The sequence below is a fragment of the Coregonus lavaretus genome (assembly GCF_964263955.1).
Source record: "Coregonus lavaretus genome assembly, chromosome: 4".
NCBI classification, from domain to species: domain Eukaryota; kingdom Metazoa; phylum Chordata; class Actinopteri; order Salmoniformes; family Salmonidae; genus Coregonus; species Coregonus lavaretus.
In genome coordinates, this window is record NC_139991.1 from 21,655,617 (window position 1) to 21,676,775 (window position 21,159).

General features: G+C 42.7%; 1 protein-coding gene across 1 annotated transcript in view; it reads left to right on the forward strand.

Annotated features, from left to right (window-relative positions):
• LOC311127956 (protein arginine N-methyltransferase 3-like) overlaps positions 1–16,590 on the forward strand; it is a 129,950-nt gene extending 113,360 nt beyond the window's left edge. The window contains exon 16 of the mRNA XM_084159859.1: positions 15,964–16,590. Coding sequence (XP_084015985.1) covers positions 15,964–16,073 — 110 coding nt within the window. The 3' untranslated portion in view covers positions 16,074–16,590. The remainder of the gene's footprint in view (positions 1–15,963) is intronic.
• The last annotated feature ends 4,569 nt before the right edge of the window (positions 16,591–21,159 follow it).

Genomic DNA, 21,159 nt, shown 5'->3' on the forward strand with positions numbered 1-21,159 from the left:
TGAAACTTGTTCGCTCCACCCCAGCACCCTGGCAGTCCCAGTCCTCTTCTCGGGATGTTAAAGCCGAAATTGAGTTTTTAACAACATTAACTGGCTGCCTGAAATCTCTATGGCCTGCTTTATAACTGATACACTCACACACACGTATGCATCTCAGCGTGTGCACACACTAGCCATTCCCCTGTGGTCCTGTGCAGTGAGGGCGAACGTCTCAAAGTCACCCTGAAGACACACACACTTCCACATTTTCTTCCTTCACACACACACTTCCGTCCCTATTTATTTTACAGTGCTGTCAAAGAGACACACCTGATTTAAATCAACAAGGGATGAGAAACACAACCTGACCTGCAGCAACGCTAATGTCTCTCTGCTCCGTGCGTCCGGTGATTTATCTGTGGCGAGACGGAAGCGTATGAGATGTGATTGTATGAGTGCAGTAATTAACCACGGGAGGCTGTGAGTTAACACACACACACACACACACACACAAAGAGATGTTGGTGTTTAGAGAGAGAAAAACAGCACGCAGTGGGCTGGAACAAAACATCTCTGAGAACTACTCGGAGCTGGCAGGTTAATAAATTAAACGCAGTATCATTTGTCATGCTCCTCTGTTTTGTATTACTAGGAAATGGATAAGGTGGGATTTTCATAGGGTTCAGATGCCTACTTTGGTGTTTGTTCAAGAAACGAGGTCATACGTTTTGCGAGGATGTCCCATGATCCTATAGATTAAACCGTGGCCTAGTTATCTGTTTCTCAGACCAATCAGAGGACCTGAAACTTGGGTGAGAGTTGCTGCGGATTTCGATAGGCCGGCGATTCACTTTCGTCCATCCCTTTAACTCTAGTGTCCTCTCTGTGCCCTGTGTCCTGCCATAACTCTTCTGTCTTCATCTTGTGCCTCTTACTGATGGAATTCTCTCTCTTTCACTTCCTCTCGAACTCTCACTTTCTTTCTCCCCCCCCCCCCCCCCCCCTGTGTTTTAGTGCTGAAGGTCCTTGAGGAGCTGAGCTGCATCAGGCAGACAGCAGGGTGTAATTCCCCATGCCTGTTTTATGTACTGCTCAGACAGGTGCTCAGGATATACGACCCCCTGACACTGCCTGACTCCACCTCCTCTACCACCTCTTCTTAGACAGAAAGAGAGGAGGGAGAGAGAGAGAGTTATGTAGAAAGGGGGAGAGAGGGAGACTAGATTGAAATGCTGCTGCTGTGCACATCACTGCAGTGCTGGGGGGAATAGATGGAAGTTGTTCTGCCTTGGGAGAAGTTGGAAAGGGAGGTGTGTGTGTGCATGCGTGCTTGCTTGATTTTATTGATGTAAAAAAAAATAATGGGGATACAAAAAAATGTACAGCTTAAAAGTGCACATGATGACGCATGCAAACATTAAACAACCCTTTTTCAGTGTGGTCCTCGAAAAACGAACTGTATATTTTGTATGCGTGCAACATTTGCTACTTCTAATCGATGTCTGCTAAAAATGAATCACTCTGCAAAGTTTCCTGTAGATCACGTCAGTGCCACATCTGCATTTTGCTCCAAAAAGGATTGGTCTTGGTCAGGCCACTGCATTTTATTATTGTTCCCATTTAATCAGGGACTGATTTAGACAGTGGGTGCAATTAATGATCAGGTAGAACAGGAATTCAGCAGGCTCCGGACCTCGTAGGGTAAGACTTGAATACCCCTTGCCCTATATAGTGCACTACTTTTGACCAAAACCCTATGGGCCCTGAAAAGGGAATAGGGTACCATAACTGTGTCATCTGCGTAGAGATGAATGTTACAAGTGTTAACAGTATTTCCAATGTCATTTATATACAACGTGAACAACAATAGCCCCAAAATCGAACCCTGGGGTTCCTCTTTAAGTACTTCAAGAAATTCTATCATAATAGGTTCTGTCACCAAGTTTCATTCTGAAACCACAAACAGGCATCAGTGCCAAGGCCTAACACAGACAACTTACTCAGTAAGATAGAATGATCGACTGTATCAAAAGCTTTAGACAAATTTATAAATAGGGCAGCACATATTTATCTTAGCATCAAAGCATTGACAAATCCTTTACAACTGATGTGGTTGCAGTAATAGTACTGGTCTAAACCCTGAATTATGTACATTCAAAATATAGTTCACAGATAAAAAAAGAAAGAAGTTGCACATTTACCAAGGATTCAAGAATCTTAGCTAGACAAGAAAGCCTTAATACAGTGGGGAAAAAAGTATTTAGTCAGCCACCAATTGTGCATGTTCTCCCACTTAAAAAGATGAGAGAGGCCTGTAATTTTCATCATAGGTACACGTCAACTATGACAGACAAATTGAGAAAAAATAATCCAGAAAATCACACTGTAGGATTTTTTATTAATTTATTTGCAAATTATGGTGGAAAATAAGTATTTGGTCACCTACAAACAAGCAAGATTTCTGGCTCTCACAGACCTGTAACTTATTCTTTAAGAGGCTCCTCTGTCCTCCACTCGTTACCTGTATTAATGGCACCTGTTTGAACTTGTTATCAGTATAAAAGTCACCTGTCCACAACCTCAAACAGTCACACTCCAAACTCCACTATGGCCAAGACGAAAGAGCTGTCAAAGGACACCAGAAACAAAATTGTAGACCTGCACCAGGCTGGGAAGACTGAATCTGCAATAGGTAAGCAGCTTGGTTTGAATAAATCAACTGTGGGAGCAATTATTAGGAAATGGAAGACATACAAGACCACTGATAATCTCCCTCGATCTGGGGCTCCACGCAAGATCTCACCCCGTGGGGTCAAAATGATCACAAGAACGGTGAGCAAAAATCCCAGAACCACACGGGGGGACCTAGTGAATGACCTGCAGAGAGCTGGGACCAAAGTAACAAAGCCTACCATCAGTAACACACTACGCCGCCAGGGACTCAAATCCTGCAGTGCCAGACGTGTCCCCCTGCTTAAGCCAGTACATGTTCAGGCCCGTCTGAAGTTTGCTAGAGTGCATTTAGATGATCCAGAAGAGGATTGGGAGAATGTCATATGGTCAGATGAAACCAAAATAGAACTTTTTGGTAAAAACCCAACTCGTCGTGTTTGGAGGACAAAGAATGCTGAGTTGCATCCAAAGAACACCATACCTACTGTGAAGCATGGGGGTGGAAACTTCATGCTTTGGGGCTGTTTTTCTGTAAAGGGACCAGGACGACTGATCTGTGTAAAGGAAAGAATGAATGGGGCCATGTATCGTGAGATTTTGAGTGAAAACCTCCTTCCATCAGCAAGGGCATTGAAGATGAAACGTGGCTGGGTCTTTCAGCATGACAATGATCCCAAACACACCGCCCGGGCAACGAAGGAGTGGCTTCGTAAGAAGCATTTCAAGGTCCTGGAGTGGCCTAGCCAGTCTCCAGATCTCAACCCCATAGAAAATCTTTGGAGGGAGTTGAAAGTCTGTGTTGCCCAGCGACAGCCCCAAAACATCACTGCTCTAGAGGAGATCTGCATGGAGGAATGGGCCAAAATACCAGCAACAGTGTGTGAAAACCTTGTGAAGACTTACAAAAAACGTTTGACCTGTGTCATTGCCAACAAAGGGTATATAACAAAGTATTGAGAAACTTTTGTTATTGACCAAATACTTATTTTCCACCATAATTTGCTAATAAATTCATTAAAAATCCTACAATGTGATTTTCAGATTTTTTTTTCTCATTTTGTCTGTCATAGTTGACGTGTACCTATGATGAAAATTACAGGCCTCTCTCATCTTTTTAAGTGGGAGAACTTGCACAATTGGTGGCTGACTAAATACTTTTTTCCCCCACTGTATGTGAGTATAGTTGTCAAGATCACAACAAATCACCTACCTTATGTAGTGGCAGCACATAAGCTGATTTCCACACTTTAGGAATATTTCCTGATAACAATGTTAAATTATGGACCAGCAAGGAGGGACGCTGCACGTTTGAGCAGACCTGGGAGAACTTGGAAAGGTTGAACACCAGGCGGGCTGCGGCATTCTGGATATGTTGGAGGGGTTTGATGGCACAAGCGGGGAGCATAGCCAACAACAAGTTGCATTAGTCTAGACAGTAAATTAAATGACAACAAATAAATGCCAACCTGCTCATTTTTGTTTTATTTTTCAAAAAATATTTGCTACGGTGTGCTCTGGATAGGTGCGAGCAATATGGTGTCCTGTCCAGTCTTTTCAGATCTGTCAACACATAACAAATAGCAACTTGCGGGGGTAATCGACCCAACAAACCAAAATGGAGCAAGACCCCAGACAAAAATCTAAAATCTCGGGGTCCCGCCCTCTCTTAGTGACCTTATTTCCTCTTCCTGTGGGTGAGTGATTCTCAGGCTGTGACCCAGCTCATTGAGTTTGTGACAGAGGAGAGGAGAAATATAATGATTTTCACATAGACACGGAATAGCTTCACATTCACTTTGGATGTTTCACAAATGGCACCCTATTCCCTATATAGTGCTTTTGACCAGGACACATAGAGATATGGTCAAAAGTAGTGCACTATTTAGGGAATAGGGTGCCATTTGGGACGCATCCATTGAATGAGGAATCACCATTGTTTTCTGCCAGCCCTCCTCTGCATAGTTGTCTTTAATTAAAAGTGCCTGCCCAGTCAATATTTATTTATTTGCTAAATATCTTGTTCCTACAGCTTGCTCCCAGCCCAGTGCGCCCGTGTAGAGGGGGTGATGGATAGGTTTTGGAGCCTCCCCAAAAAGAGTCCACTCTTTTCATTTGGCCCCTGAGTCGTGAGTCTTGATACTGTGAACTTACGATGAAACACTGGTTGAGTTTTTTTCCTGCATTTTTGGTTCACATTTATACCTATTTCAGACAAAAAAACATGATATGTTACTAGTAAAAAAAAGAAGGCAATGTTTATATGACCTTTCAAACAGTCCCTGATTTACCACTTTCTCGCAGGTATACCACCTTTTATAGATCCCAGTGCGTAGCCTCAAAACACCAGAATTAATCAAAGCTAAATCAATAAATCTTTGCAGATGGAGTGTTAGTTCCACTATGTTACATCATGCTAAGGAGTTTTGTGTGTGAAGGAGGAGTATTTCTGAAGTTTGACAATGTGCATGTAAACGAGCTTAAATTTGTCCATTAGCTTGCTAGCTCTAAGCCAGTCACTTCATATGAAACAAATGTGATGTTAACCAGCTAATGCACACACAATGCTGAAGGGAATGCTTCCTCCATAAGCTAGCTAGCTAGCTACAGTAACATTTTATCACAAATAATGAATTTGAATAGGAAATATAGCAAAATGAATAGGAAATGTAGTCATTGACAAGGTTAGAAATAATGTTTTTTAATTGACATAATAATTGTGTCCTTCAAACATTGCTTTTGTCAAAGAATCCTCCATTTGCAGCAATTACAGCCTTGCAGACCTTTGGCATTGTAGTTGTCAATTTGTTGAGGTAATCTGAAGAGATTTCACCCCATGCTTCCTGAAGCACCTCCCACAAGTTGGATTGGCTTGCTGGGCACTTCTTACGTAACATACGGTCAAGCTGCTCCCACAACAGCTCAATAGGGTTGAGATCCGGTGACTGTGCTGGCCACTCCATTATAGACAGAATACCAGCTGACTGCTTCTTCCCTAAATAGTTCTTGCATAGTTTGGAGCTGTGCTTTGGGTCATTGTCCTGTTGTAGGAGGGAATTGGCTCCAATCAAGCGCCGTCCACAGGGTATGGCATGGCGTTGCAAAATGGAGTGATAGCCTTCCTTCTTCAAGATCCCTTTTACCCTGTACAAATCTCCCACTTTATCAAAGCACCCCCAGACCATCACATTACCTCCACCATGCTTGAAAGATGGCATCAAGCACTCCTCCAGCATATTTTCATTTGGTCTGCGTCTCACAAATGTTGTTTTTGTGATCCGAACACCTCAAACTTCGATTCGTCTGTCCATAACACTTTTTTCCAGACTTCCTCTGTCCAGTGTCTGTGTTCTTTTGTCCATCTTAATCTTTTCTTTTTATTGGCTAGTCTGAGATATGGCTTTTTCTTTGCAACTCTGCCTAGAAGGTCAGCATCCCGGAGTCGCCTCTTCACTGTTGACGTTGAGACTGGTGTTTTGCGGGTACTATTTAATGAAGCTGCCAGTTGAGGACCTGCGAAGCGTCTGTTTCTCAAACTAGACACTCTAATGTATTTGTCCTCTTGCTCAGTTGTGTACTGGGGCCTCCCACTCCTCTTTCTATTCTGTTTAGAGCCAGTTTGCGCTGATCTGTGAAGAGAGTAGTACACAGCGTTGTATGAAATCTTCAGTTTCTTGGCAATTTCTCGCATGGAATAGCCTTCATTTCTCAGAACAAGAATAGACTGACGCGTTTCAGAAGAAAGTTATTTGTTTCTGGCCATTTTTGAGTCTGTAATCGAACCCACAATTGCTGATGCTCCAGATACTCAACTAGTCTCAAGAAGGCCAGTTTTATTGCTTCTTTAATCAGCACAACAGTTTTCAGCTGTGCTAACATAATTGCAAAAGGTTTTTCTAATGATCAATTAGCCTTTTAAAATGATACACTTGGATTAGAAAACACAACGTGCCATTGGAACACAGGACTGATGGTTCCTGATAATGGGCCTCTGTACGCCAATGTAGATATTCCATTACAAATCAGCCATTTTCAGCTACAATAGCCATTTACAACATTAACAATGTCTACACTGTATTTCTGATCAATTTTATATTCTTTTAATGGACAAATAAAAAAAAATATTTCGAAAACAAGGACATTTCTAAGTGACCCCAAACTTTTGAACAGTAGTGTGTGTGTGTGTGTATGTATATATATATATATATATATATACAGTGGGGGAAAAAAGTATTTAGTCAGCCACCAATTGTGCAAGTTCTCCCACTTAAAAAGATGAGAGAGGCCTGTAATTTTCATCATAGGTACACGTCAACTATGACAGACAAATTGAGAAAAAAATATCCAGAAAATCACATTGTAGGATTTTTAATGAATTTATTTGCAAATCATGGTGGAAAATAAGTATTTGGTCACCTACAAACAAGCAAGATTTCTGGCTCTCACAGACCTGTAACTTATTCTTTAAGAGGCTCCTCTGTCCTCCACTCGTTACCTGTATTAATGGCACCTGTTTGAACTTGTTATCAGTATAAAAGACACCTGTCCACAACCTCAAACAGTCACACTCCAAACTCCACTATGGCCAAGACCAAAGAGCTGTCAAAGGACACCAGAAACAAAATTGTAGACCTGCACCAGGCTGGGAAGACTGAATCTGCAATAGGTAAGCAGCTTGGTTTGAATAAATCAACTGTGGGAGCAATTATTAGGAAATGGAAGACATACAAGACCACTGATAATCTCCCTCGATCTGGGGCTCCACGCAAGATCTCATAGAAAATCTTTGGAGGGAGTTGAAAGTCTGTGTTGCCCAGCGACAGCCCCAAAACATCACTGCTCTAGAGGAGATCTGCATGGAGGAATGGGCCAAAATACCAGCAACAGTGTGTGAAAACCTTGTGAAGACTTACAGAAAACATTTTACCTGTGTCATTGCCAACAAAGGGTATATAACAAAGTATTGAGAAACTTTTGTTATTGACCAAATACTTATTTTCCACCATAATTTGCAAATAAATTCATAAAAAATCCTACAATGTGATTTTCTGGAGAAAAAAAATCTCATTTTGTATGTCATAGTTGACGTGTACATTTGATGAAAATTACAGGCCTCTCTCATCTTTTTAAGTGGGAGAACTTGCACAATTGGTGGCTGACTAAATACTTTTTTTCCCCACTGTATGTGAGTATAGTTGTCAAGATCACAACAAATCACCTACCTTATGTAGTGGCAGCACATAAGCTGATTTCCACACTTTAGGAATATTTCCTGATAACAATGTTAAATTATGGACCAGCAAGGAGGGACGCTGCAAAGTATTGAGAAACTTTTGTTATTGACCAAATACTTATTTTCTACCATAATTTGCAAATAAATTCATTAAAATCCTACAATGTGATTTTCTGGATTTTTTTTCTCATTTTGTCTGTCATAGTTGACGTGTACCTATGATGAAAATTACAGGCCTCTCTCATCTTTTTAAGTGGGAGAACTTGCACAATTGGTGGCTGACTAAATAAAAAATTTCCCCACTGTATATATACATACACTGCTCCAAAAAATAAAGGGAACACTTAAACAACACATCCTAGATCTGAATGAATGAAATAATCTTATTAAATACTTTTTTCTTGACATAGTTGAATGTGCTGACAACAAAATCGCACAAAAATGATCAATGGAAATCAAATTTATCAACCCATGGTGGTCTGGATTTGGAGTCACCCTCAAAATTAAAGTGGAAAACCACACTAATGGCTGATCCAACTTTGATGTAATGTCCTTAAAACAAGTCAAAATGAGGCTCAGTAGTGTGTGTGGCCTCCACGTGCCAGTATGACCTCTCTACAACGCCTGGGCATGCTCCTGATGAGGTGGCGTATGGTCTCCTGAGGGATCTCCTCCCAGACCTGGACTAAAGCATCCGAGACATGATGTCCCAGATGTGCTCAATTGGATTCAGGTCTGGGGAACGGGCGGGCCAGTCCATAGCATCAATGCCTTCCTCTTGCAGGAACTGCTGACACACTCCAGCCACATGAGGTCTAGCATGGTCTTGCATTAGGAGGAACCCAGGGCCAACCGCACCAGCATATGGTCTCACAAGGGGTCTGAGGATCTCATCTCGGTACCTAATGGCAGTCAGGCTACCTCTGGCGAGCACATGGAGGGCTGTGCGGCCCCCCAAAGAAATGCCACCCCACACCATGACTGAACCACCACCAAGCCGGTCATGCTGGAGGATGTTGCAGGCAGCAGAACGTTCTCCACGGCGCTTCCAGACTCTGTCACGTCTGTCACATGTGCTCAGTGTGAACCTGCTTTCATCTGTGAAGAGCACAGGGCACCAGTGGCGAATTAGCTAATCTTGGTGTTCTCTGTCAAATGCCAAACGTCCTGCACGGTGTTGGGCTGTAAGCACAACCTCCACCTGTGGACGTCGGGCCCTCATACCACCCTCATGGAGTCTGTTTCTGACCGTTTGAGCAGACACATGCACATTTGTGGCCTGCTGGAGGTCATTTTGCAGGGCTCTGGCAGTGCTCCTCTTGCTCCTCCTTGCACAAAGGCGGAGGTAGCGGTCCTGCTGCTGGGTTGTTGCCCTCCTACGGCCTCCTCCACGTCTCCTGATGTACTGGCCTGTCTCCTGGTAGCGCCTCCATGCTCTGGACACTACGCTGACAGACACAGCAAACCTTCTTGCCACAGCTCGCATTTTTTGAGCAGTGTATGTACAGTACCATTCAAAAGTTTGGACACACCTACTCATTCAAGGGGTAGCCACCCTTTGCCTTGATGATAGCTTTGCACACTTGTAGAATAATAGTGAAGACATCAAAACTATGAAATTACACATCATGTAGTAACCAAAAAAGTGTTAAACAAACCAAAATATATTTTACATTTTAGATTCTTCAAAGTAGCCACCCTTTGCCTCGATGACAGCTTTGCACACTCTTGGCATTCTCTAAACCAGCTTCACCTGGAATGCTTTTCCAACAGTCTTGAAGGACTTCCCACATATGCTGAGCACTTGTTGGCTGCTTTTCCTTCACTCTGCCGTCCAACTCATCCCAAATGGTCTCAATTGGGTTGAAGTCGGGGGATTGTGGAGGCCAGGTCATCTGATGCAGCACTCCATCACTCTCCTTCTTGGTCAAATAGCCCTTACACAGCCTGGAGGTGTGTTGGGTCATTGTCCTGTTGAAAAACAAATGATAGTCCCACTAAGCCCAAACCAGATGGGATGGCGTATCGCTGCAGCATGCTGTGGTAGCCTAGCTGGTTAAGTGTGCCTTGAATTCTAAATAAATCACAGACAGTGTCACCAGCAAAGCACCCCCACACCATAACACCTCCTCCTCCATGCTTTACGGTGGGAAATACACATGCGGAGATCATCCGTTCACCCACATCGCATCTCACAAAGACATGGGGGTTGGAACCAAAAATCTCCAATTTAGACTCCAGACTAAAGGGCAAATTTCCATTGATCTGATGTCCGTTGCTCGTGTTTCTTGGCCCAAGCAAGTCTCTTCTTCTTATTGGTGTCCTTTAGTAGTGGTTTCTTTGCAGCAATTCGACCATGAAGGCCTGATTTACACAGTCTCCTCTGAACAGTTGATGTTGAGATGTGTCTGTTACTTGAACTCTGTTAAGCATTTATTTGGTTGCAATTTCTGAGGCTGGTAATGCTAATGAACTTATCCTCTGCAGCAGAGGTAACTTTGGGGCTTCCATTCCTGTGGCGGTCCTCATGAGAGCCAGTTTCATCATAGCGCTTGATGGTTTTTGCGACTGCACTTGAAGAAACATTCAAAGTACTTGACATTTTGCGTATTGACTGACCTTCATATGTTAAAGTATTGATGGACTGTAGTTTCTCTTTGCTTATTTGAGCTGTTCTTGCCTTTTACCAAATAGGCCTATCTTCTGTATACCCTCCTACCTTGTCACAACACAACTGATTGGCTCAAACGCATTAAGAAGGAAAGATATTCCACAAATTAACTTTTTAAGAAGACACACCTGTTAATTGAAATGCATTCCAGGTGACTACCTCATGAAGCTGGTTGAAAGAATGCCAAGAGTGTGCAAGGGTGGCTATTTGAAGAATCTCAAATATAAAATATATTTTGATTTGTTTAACACTTTTTTGCTTACTACATGATTCCATATGTGTTATTTCATAGTTTTGATGTCTTCACTATTATTTTACAATGTAGAAAATAGTAAAAATAAAGAAAAACCCTTGAATGAGTAGGTGTTCTAAAACTTTTTGTATGTATATACAGTGGGGAGAACAAGTATTTGATACACTGCTGATTTTGCAGGTTTTCCTACTTACAAAGCATGTAGAGGTCTGTCATTTTTATCATAGGTACACTTCAACTGTGAGAGACGGAATCTAAAACAAAAATCCAGAAAATCACATTGTATGATTTTTAAGTAATTAATTTGCATTTTATTGCATGACATAAGTATTTGATACATCAGAAAAGCAGAACTTAATATTTGGTACAGAAACCTTTGTTTGCAATTACAGAGATCATACGTTTCCTGTAGGTCTTGACCAGGTTTGCACACACTGCAGCAGGGATTTTGGCCCACTCCTCCATACAGACTTTCTCCAGATCCTTCAGGTTTCGGGGCTGTCGCTGGGCAATACGGACTTTCAGCTCCCTCCAAATATTTTCTAATGGGTTCAGGTCTGGAGACTGGCTAGGCCACTCCAGGACCTTGAGATGCTCCTTACGGAGCCACTCCTTAGTTGCCCTGGCTGTGTGTTTCGGGTCGTTGTCATGCTGGAAGACCCAGCCACAACCTATCTTCAATGCTCTTACTGAGGTAAGGAGGTTGTTGGCCAAGATCTCGCGATACATGGCCCCATCCATCCTCCCCTCAATACGGTGCAGTCGTCCTGTCCCCTTTGCAGAAAAGCATCCCCAAAGAATGATGTTTCCACCTCCATGCTTCACGGTAGGGATGGTGTTCTTGGGGTTGTACTCATCCTTCTTCTTCCTCCAAACACGGCGAGTGGAGTTTAGACCAAAAAACTATATTTTTGTCTCATCAGACCACATGACCTTCTCCCATTCCTCCTCTGGATCATCCAGATGGTCATTGGCAAACTTCAGACGGGCCTGGACATGCGCTGGCTTGAGCAGGGGGACCTTGCGTGCGCTGCAGGATTTTAATCCATGACGGCGTAGTGTGTTACTAATGGTTTTCTTTGAGACTGTGGTCCCAGCTCTCTTCAGGTCATTGACCAGGTCCTGCCGTGTAGTTCTGGGCTGATCCCTCACCTTCCTCATGATCATTGATGCCCCACGAGGTGAGATCTTGCATGGAGCCCCAGACCGAGGGTGATTGACCGTCATCTTGAACTTCTTCCATTTTCTAATAATTGCGCCAACAGTTGTTGCCTTCTCACCAAGCTGCTTGCCTATTGTCCTGTAGCCCATCCCAGCCTTGTGCAGGTCTACAATTTTATCCCTGATGTCCTTACACAGCTCTCTGGTCTTGGCCATTGTGGAGAGGTTGGAGTCTGTTTGATTGAGTGTGTGGACAGGTGTCTTTTATACAGGTAACGAGTTCAAACAGGTGCAGTTAATACAGGTAATGAGTGGAGAACAGGAGGGCTTCTTAAAGAAAAACTAACAGGTCTGTGAGAGCCGGAATTCTTACTGGTTGGTAGGTGATCAAATACTTATGTCATGCAATAAAATGCAAATGAATTACTTAAAAATCATACAATGTGATTTTCTGTATTTTTGTTTTAGATTCCGTCTCTCACAGTTGAAGTGTACCTATGATAAAAATGACAGACCTCTACATGCTTTGTAAGTAGGAAAACCTGCAAAATCGGCAGTGTATCAAATACTTGTTCTCCCCACTGTGTGTATATATATATATATATATATATATATATATATATATATATATATATATATATATATATATATATTAATTCAAGTAAGCAGCTGATTGTCCAGCTCTGCCAATGAGCCAACGTGACGTCACCTTATATGAGGAAGTAGCAAGCATTTTAGGAACAGCCTGTTTGAGATACAACTTTGAGGTAGGTTTTTTTTTTTTTTTTTCTCAGATGTGTTTTTTGGTCACAAATACGAGTATAGAATGAGTCAACAACATATTTTATTTTTATTTTTTTTGTCATTTAGCAGATGCTCTTATCCAGAGCGACTTACAGTTAGTGAGTGCATACATTTTCATACTATGTATGAGTTAAAGATATACTTCGGGATTTTGTCAAAGAGACCCTTCCAGGCATTGTGCTAACGCTAGTTAGCATTGGCTTGCGAAACTACCTCTAACTTCCTTCATACTGGACACCGAGACATACAAATGGTATCCAAGAGTTCATCTGACTCTGGGGAAGTATCCCTTTAACAGAATATTAATTTTTAAAAGTGAGATATTTTGCTGGATTATTACTTTAAGAAAATCCTCAATTACCTAGATTGTGTCATTGGTGTTACTGTCATTGGTGTTAGTACTCCTACTGGTTGCAGTGGCACAATGTTATAATACTGGTAACAATTATTTAATGTCATGAAACTACCATATTAGTTGATTTAGGATGGGAAGAGTTCAATTTTCCAAAATGCCATGCCCAATTTCCACCACAATTCAAGAATGACCCTGTTGTTAATACACAGAGAAACTGATACACACATATTCACTCTCATACCCTCCCCCCAAACACACACACAAACTCTCCTCCGCTTGCTCTGCTCCAGTGTGTGCTTCACGCCGCTGTAATGGAGTGACAGCCTCGGAGCGTGGCGCCCAGCGACTTCGCTACGTTGACGGTGTAGCCACGGTGACAGTTCAAATGAGACAGTCATCGGCAACAGCAGCAGCAGCCTCGCTCGGGAAAACGCCACTGTCAGCGTTTTTTTTTCTCTCTATGTCCTCCTCTAACCTCCAGCAATAGGGAATGCCTGGCAGAGAGTGGGGTAGAGGAGGACTTGTTTGCCGATTGGGTAAACATTAATTTACCCCCGGCAGACACACGTGAAGTTAATCAAAGTGAGTATATGTTGTAATCATCACCTTCTCCTCCTGGCCCCCCTGTATTGCCAGCACGCTGCGGTGTGCAATCATACTGAAACACGTGATGTTCTCCACGCCATCTGGCTTTGCACACACACACCTTCTCTTTCACTCACACATACTTTCTCTCACTAACACACAAACACACAAACGCTCAATCTCTCTCATTCATAGGCACACATTCAACGTGCTGATGTTGATGTGGCACTCCGGGACTGTAACCGAATAGCCCTACTCTCTATTGCCTAGGAGAGGATCTGCCTCTAGACTCTAGAGATGTGAGGCTCCAATACGTTGATTTTGGGTCAGTGTAGCATATTCCCCATTAATGGTCAATCAATCAATCAATCAATTTTATTTTATATAGCCCTTCGTACATCAGCTAATATCTCGAAGTGCTGTACAGAAACCCAGCCTAAAACCCCAAACAGCTTGTAATGCAGGTGTAGAAGCACGGTGGCTAGGAAAAACTCCCTAGAAAGGCCAAAACCTAGGAAGAAACCTAGAGAGGAACCAGGCTATGAGGGGTGGCCAGTCCTCTTCTGGCTGTGCCGGGTGGAGGTTATAACAGAACCATGCCAAGATGTTCAAAAATGTTCATAAGTGACAAGCATGGTCAAATAATAATCAGGAATAAATCTCAGTTGGCTTTTCATAGCCGATCATTAAGAGTTTAAAACAGCAGGTCTGGGACAGGTAGGGGTTCCATAACCGCAGGCAGAACAGTTGAAACTGGAATAGCAGCAAGGCCAGGCGGACTGGGGACAGCAAGGAGTCACCACGGCCGGTAGTCCCGACGTATGGTCCTTGGGCTCAGGTCTCTCAGTTGGCTTTTCATAGCCGATCATTAAGAGTTGAAAACAGCAGGTCTGGGACAGGTAGGGGTTTCGTAACCGCAGGCAGAACAGTTGAAACTGGAATAGCAGCAAGGCCAGGCGGACTGGGGACAGCAAGGTGTCAGCATGCCCGGTAGTCCTGACGTATGGTCCTAGGGCTCAGGTTCTCAGAGAGAAAGAGAGAACGAGAGAATTAGAGAGAGCATACTTAAATTCACACAGGACACTGGATAAGACAGGAGAAGTACTCCAGGTATAACCAACTAACCCCAGCCCCCCGACACATAAACTACTGCAGCATAAATACTGGAGGCTGAGACAGGAGCGGTCCGGAGACACTGTGGCCCCATCCGAAGAAACCCCCGGACAGGGCCAAACAGGAAGGATATAACCCCACCCACTCTGCCAAAGCACAGCCCCCGCACCACTAGAGGGATATCCTCAACCACCAACTTACAATCCTGAGACAAGGCCGAGTATAGCCCACAGAGGTCTCCACCACAGCACAAACCAAGGGGGGGCGCCAACCCAGACAGGAAGATCACGTCAGTAACTCAACCCACTCAAGTGACGCACCCCTCCTAGGGACGGCATGAAAGAGCACCAGCAAGCCAGTGACTCAGCCCCTGTAACAGGGTTAGAGGCAGAGAACCCCAGTGGAGAGAGGGGAACCGGCCTGGCAGAGACAGCAAGGGCTGTTCGTTGCTCCAGAGCCTTTCCGTTCACCTTCACACTCCTGGGCCAGACTACACTCAATCATATGACCTACTGAAGAGATAAGTCTTCAGTAAAGACTTAAAGGTTGAGACCGAGTCTGCGTCTCTCACATGGGTAGGCAGACTGTTCCATAAAAATGGAGATCTATAGGAGAAAGCCCTGCCTCCCGCTGTTTGCTTAGAAATTCTAGGGACAATTAGGAGGCCTGCGTCTTGTGACCGTAGCGTACGTATTGGTATGTACGGCAGGACCAACTCGGAAAGATAGGTAGGAGCAAGCCCATGTAACGCTTTATAGGTTAACAGTAAAACCTTGAAATCAGCCCTTGCCTTAACAGGAAGCCAGTGTAGGGAAGCTAGCACTGGAGTAATATGATCAAATTTCTTGGTTCTAGTCAGGATTCTAGCAGCCGTATTTAGCACTAACTGAAGTTTATTTAGTGCTTTATCCGGGTAGCCGGAAAGTAGAGCATTGCAGTAGTCTAACCTAGAAGTAACAAATGCATGGATTAATTTTTCTGCATCATTTTTTTTGGTCGAGGTTAGGATTGGGGGAGGGGAAGCTGATCCTAGATCTGTTCCTAGGGGAAACTGCACCCCGCAGCGCTCCAATACAGGTGAACAGAAGTCAAAGGTTGGTGCTCAGCCTCTCACTTTTGTTGATGGTTTTCCTCTTTAGGGGAGGAGCTTCAGGGACGGATCACCGTACGCAAAAACAAAAAGGACCCCCGCTCGCTGTTCATTACCTTTGACCTCCATGACAGGAAGCAGACCTACAGCCTGCAGTGAGTTCACTGATCACGTGACTACGATGACATCATCAATAGTGTGGCTGAACTGAAATATTCCCCACACTTTGCCAAAACAAATAGTATTATTATGGTTGTTATTATGAAATGTTTAACTCTTATGGAATCAGAAACAACTTATCTTCATATGGAGCAGTAAATGTAGACAATGTAAGTGTGTGGGATTCATCTAAAAAAACTTGTAGACTGACTGAGTAGTGAGACAGGGAGAGTATGAAGTGGGCTTGAACAACAAGCTGTGGAGTTGACTGCATTTTAATGCCATACCTGTAAATAAACACATTCCCTCGTACAGAATCTGAGTTGATTTCTTGGCAAGCGCCATTTCTCAAAAATGTTTCTACTTCACTGTGGAAACTTTTTTCAGTTTTGCACAGGGTCAACATTTTCCTGTGACATTCCCATTTTGTCCTCTTTTGCCCGCCTTGTATGTACATTATTCTTGCAAATTTGTAACAGATTTTCTTTTTTTACACAAATGTACTTTTCTTGACATTGCCATCTGTTTTCCCTATAGTAGACCAGCCAACCTGGAAATGTTTTATGTATTTTTTGCTTGTTAAAGGCTGTCATCTATGCACGATCAAACAATGATGGGGTGATACACAAAGTTAGGCTGGATAGCACGTTCATTTTAGATTTTTAAGGCAATTTAATTTTCAATGGGTTAATGGTCGACTGGTAAAAATGGGCATAATGGAAATAGTAATAGATTTAGGTCAAATATCCTGAAATTCTCAACAAAAACTGAGGGGATTATCAAACATAAACAATTAGACTATGGAATAGATGCATTAATAGTTACCTTTCATACAGTTTTATGCTTTAAGACATGCAAATATACAGAAAGGTTGAAAATTCGGATATTTTCAGCTACAGTTGTGGTCTGTAGCACCACCAAGTACCCTTTTCAGATGATGTAGACCAGGGCTCTCCAACTCTGTTCTTGGGGTACTACCCTCCTGTAGGGTTTCTCTTCAACCGCAGTTGTAACTAACCTGATTAATCTTATAAACCAGCAAAATATTATAATTCAGTGCTCTAGATTAGGGTTGGAATGAAAACCTACATGATGGTAGCTCTCCAGGAACAGGGTTGGAGAGCCCTGATGTAGACCCTTTGAGAAAACTGCAGGAGACCCCACTCAACCAGACAAACTCTACCTCGTAAGAATCTGACTTTCTGGGCCAGAGATATTGAAACTGTAATGTTATTTTTAAGGGATAACATGTACAAGCAGCCAAATGGGATAGTCACAAATTCTGACCAAACAGACTATTTACATACATACAGTACATACTTAGATTATGGAATAAACATATAGGTCATGCATATATAAAGTAAACTTGGGCATTGGCGAACAAAAATAACTTTCTCAGACAGTGTAGAGCCCCTCAAAATACAAGCAAGACACTTCTGAACAATAAGCACTTTACCTTGTGAGGACCGAGCACACCCCAATTCTCATCGACGGGGCTGAAGTGGAGCAGGTTGCGAGCTTCAAGTTCCTTGGTGTCCACATCACCAACAAACTATCATGGTCCAAACACACCAAGACAGTCATGAAGAGGGCACGACAAAGCCTATTCCCCCTCAGGAGACTGACAAGATTTGGCATTGGTCCTCACTCAGATCCTCAAAAAGAGGAGAGCATCCTGACTGGTTGCACCACTGCCTGGTATGGCAACTGCTCGGCCTCCGACCGCAAGGCACTACAGAGGGTAGTGCGTACGGCCCAGTACATCACTGGGGCCAAGCTTCCTGCCATCCAGGACCTCTATACCAGGCAGTGTCAGAGGAAGGCCCTAAAAATTGTCAAAGACTCCAGCCACCCTAGTCATAGACTGTTCTCTCTGCTACCGCACGGCAAGCGGTACCGGAGCGCCAAGTCTAGGTCCAAAAGGCTTCTTAATAGCTTCTACACCCAAGCCATAAGACTCCTGAACAGCTAATCAAATGGCTACCCGGACTATTTGCATTGTTCCCCCCCACCACCCCCTCTTTTACGCTGCTGCTACACTCTGTTTATTATCTATGCATAGTCACTTTAACTCTACCTACATGTACATATTACCTCAATTACCTCGACTAACCTGTGCCGAATACAATACAGTGAAATTCTTACTTACAAGCCCTTAACCAACAATGCACTTTTAAGAAAAATAGGTGTTAAGTAAAAAATGGATGAATAAAAAACTATTAAAGAGCAGCAGTAAAATAACAGTAGCGAGGCTATATACAGAGGCTTGCAAAAGATTTCATCCCCCTTGGCGTTTTTCCTATTTTGTTGCATTACAACCTGTAATTTAAATGTATTTTTATTTGTATTTCATGCAATGGACATACACAAAATAGTCCAAATTGGTGAAGTGAAATGAAAAAAATAACTTTTTTCAAAAAATTCTAAAAAATAAATAACGGAAAAGTGGTGCATAAACAATTAGACTATGGAATAGATGCATTAATAGTTACCTTTCATACAGTTTTATGCTTTAAGACATGCAAATATACAGAAAGTATTCGCCACCGTGCTGTATTCACCCCCTTTGCTATGACGCCCCTAAATAAGATCTGGGGCAAACAATTACCTTCAGAAGTCACATAATTAGTTAAATAGAGTCCACCTGTGTGCAATCTGAGTGTCACATGATCTGTCACATGATCTCAGTATATATATACCTGTTCTGAAAGGCCCCAGAGTCTGCAACACCACTAAGAAAGGGGCACCACAGAGCAATCGGCACCATGAAGACCAAGGAGCTCTCCAAACAGGTCAGGGACAAAGTTGTGGACAAGTACAAATCAGGGTTGGGATAAAAAAATATCTGAAACTTTGAACATTCAACGGAGCACCATTAAATGGAAAGAATATGGCACCACAACAAACCTGCTAAGAGAGGGCCACCCACCAAAACTCACAGACCAGGCAAGGTGGGCATTAATCAGAGAGGCAACAAAGAGACCAAAGATAACCCTGAAGGAGCTGCAAAGCCCCACAGCGGAGATTGGAGTATCTGTCCATAGGACCACTTTAAGCCGTACACTCCACAGAGCTGGGCTTTACGCAAGAGTGGCCATAAAAAAAGCCATTGCTTAAAGAAAAAAATAAGCAAACACGTTTGGTGTTCGCCAAAAGGCATGTGGGAGACTCCCCAAACATGTGGAAGAAGGTACTCTGGTCAGATGAGACTAAAATTTAGCTTTTTGGCCATCAAGGAAAACGCTATGTCTGGTGCAAACCCAACACCTCTCATCACCCCGAGAACACCATCCATGTGGGGATGTTTTTCATCGGTAGGGACTGGGAAACTGGTCAAAATTTAAGAAATGATGGATGGCGGGGGGGGGGGGGGGGCTCAAGCTCATGCTCAAGTTTTCTGTATTTTTTTGTCTTATTTCTTGTTTGTTTCACAAAGAAATATATGTTGCATCTTCAAAGTGGTAGGCATGTTGTGTAAATTAAATGATACAACCCCCCAAAAAAATCCATTTTAATTCCAGGTTGTAAGGTAACAAAATTGTAAAAATGCCAAGGGGTTGAATACTTTCGCAAGCCTCTGTATATAGCCTCGCTACTGTTATTTTACTGCTGCTCTTTAATAGTTTTTTATTCATCCATTTTTTACTTAACACCTATTTTACTTAAAAGTGCATTGTTGGTTAAGGGCTTGTAAGTAAGAATTTCACTGTATTGTATTCGGCGCTTGTGACAAAAAATATTTGATTTGATCTGTGGCAGAGATAATGGAACTAAGGGGGCAAGTGTAAATGCAATCAAAGTTGACATTTTTTAGGTAATGATAGATATTGGCCATTTTCACTGAATTTAAAGAAAAAATACATGTACAATGAGTATACAAAACATTAAGAACACCTGCTCTTTCCATGACATAGACTGACCAGGTGAAGCTATGATCCCTTATTGATGTCACTTGTTAAATCCACTTCAGTCAGTGTAGATGAAGGGGAAAGAGACAGGTTAAAGAAGGATGTTTAAGCCTTGAGACAATAGAGACATTGATTGTGTATGTGTGCCATTGAGGGTGAATGGGCAAGACAGAATATTTAAGTGCCTTTGAAAGGGGTATGGTAGTAGGTGCCAGGCTTGTGTCAAAAACTGCAACGCTGCTGCATTTTTCATGCTCAACAGTTTCACGTGTGCATCAAGAATGGTCCACCACCCAAAGGACATCCAGCCAACTTGAAACAACTGTGGGAAGCATTGGAGTCAACATGGGCCAGCATCCCTGTGGAACGCTTTCAACACCTTGTAGAGTCCATTCCTTGACGAATTGAGGCTGTTCTGAGGGCAAAGGGGGGAGGGGGTGCAACTCAATATTAGGAAGGTGTTCCTAATGTTTGGTATACTCAGTGTATATATATATATATATATATATATATATATATATATATATATATATATATATATATATATATATATATATATAGCATATACACTGAGTGTACAAAATATTAGGAAAACCCTCAGAAGAGCCCCAATTCATCAGGGCATTTTTCCCCATTCCTAGCAAATACAGGTGATTAAACAAATTGCATTCTAAACTGAAGATCATGAGTTAGTTGATTATTGGAGTCAAGTGTGTTAGCTGGGGCTGGGGCAAAAGTGTGACACCAACCAGGTCCCCAAGGACTGGAGTTGCCCATCCTTGGTTTATATTGATGTGTTCAGTAAATTTGGTCACAATCTGTGACTATCCTATTTGGCTGCATGCTTGTACATTTTACCCCTTAAAAATGACATTACAGTGTCAGTATCTCTGGCCCAGAAAGTTGGATTCTTATGAGGTAAAGTTCACCTGGTTCATTGGGGTCTCCTGCAGTTTTTTCATAGGGTATATGTCAGGGTTCTCCAACCCTGTTCCTGGAGCGCTACCCTCCTGTAGGTTTTCGCTCCAACCCCAGTTGTAACTAACCTGGTTCAGCTTATAAACCAGCTACTTATTAGAATCAGATGTGCTAGATTAGGATCGGAGTGAAAACCTACAGGACTGTGGCGCTCAAAGAACAGAGTTGTAAAGTCCTGGTCTAGGTCATCTGAAAAGGGT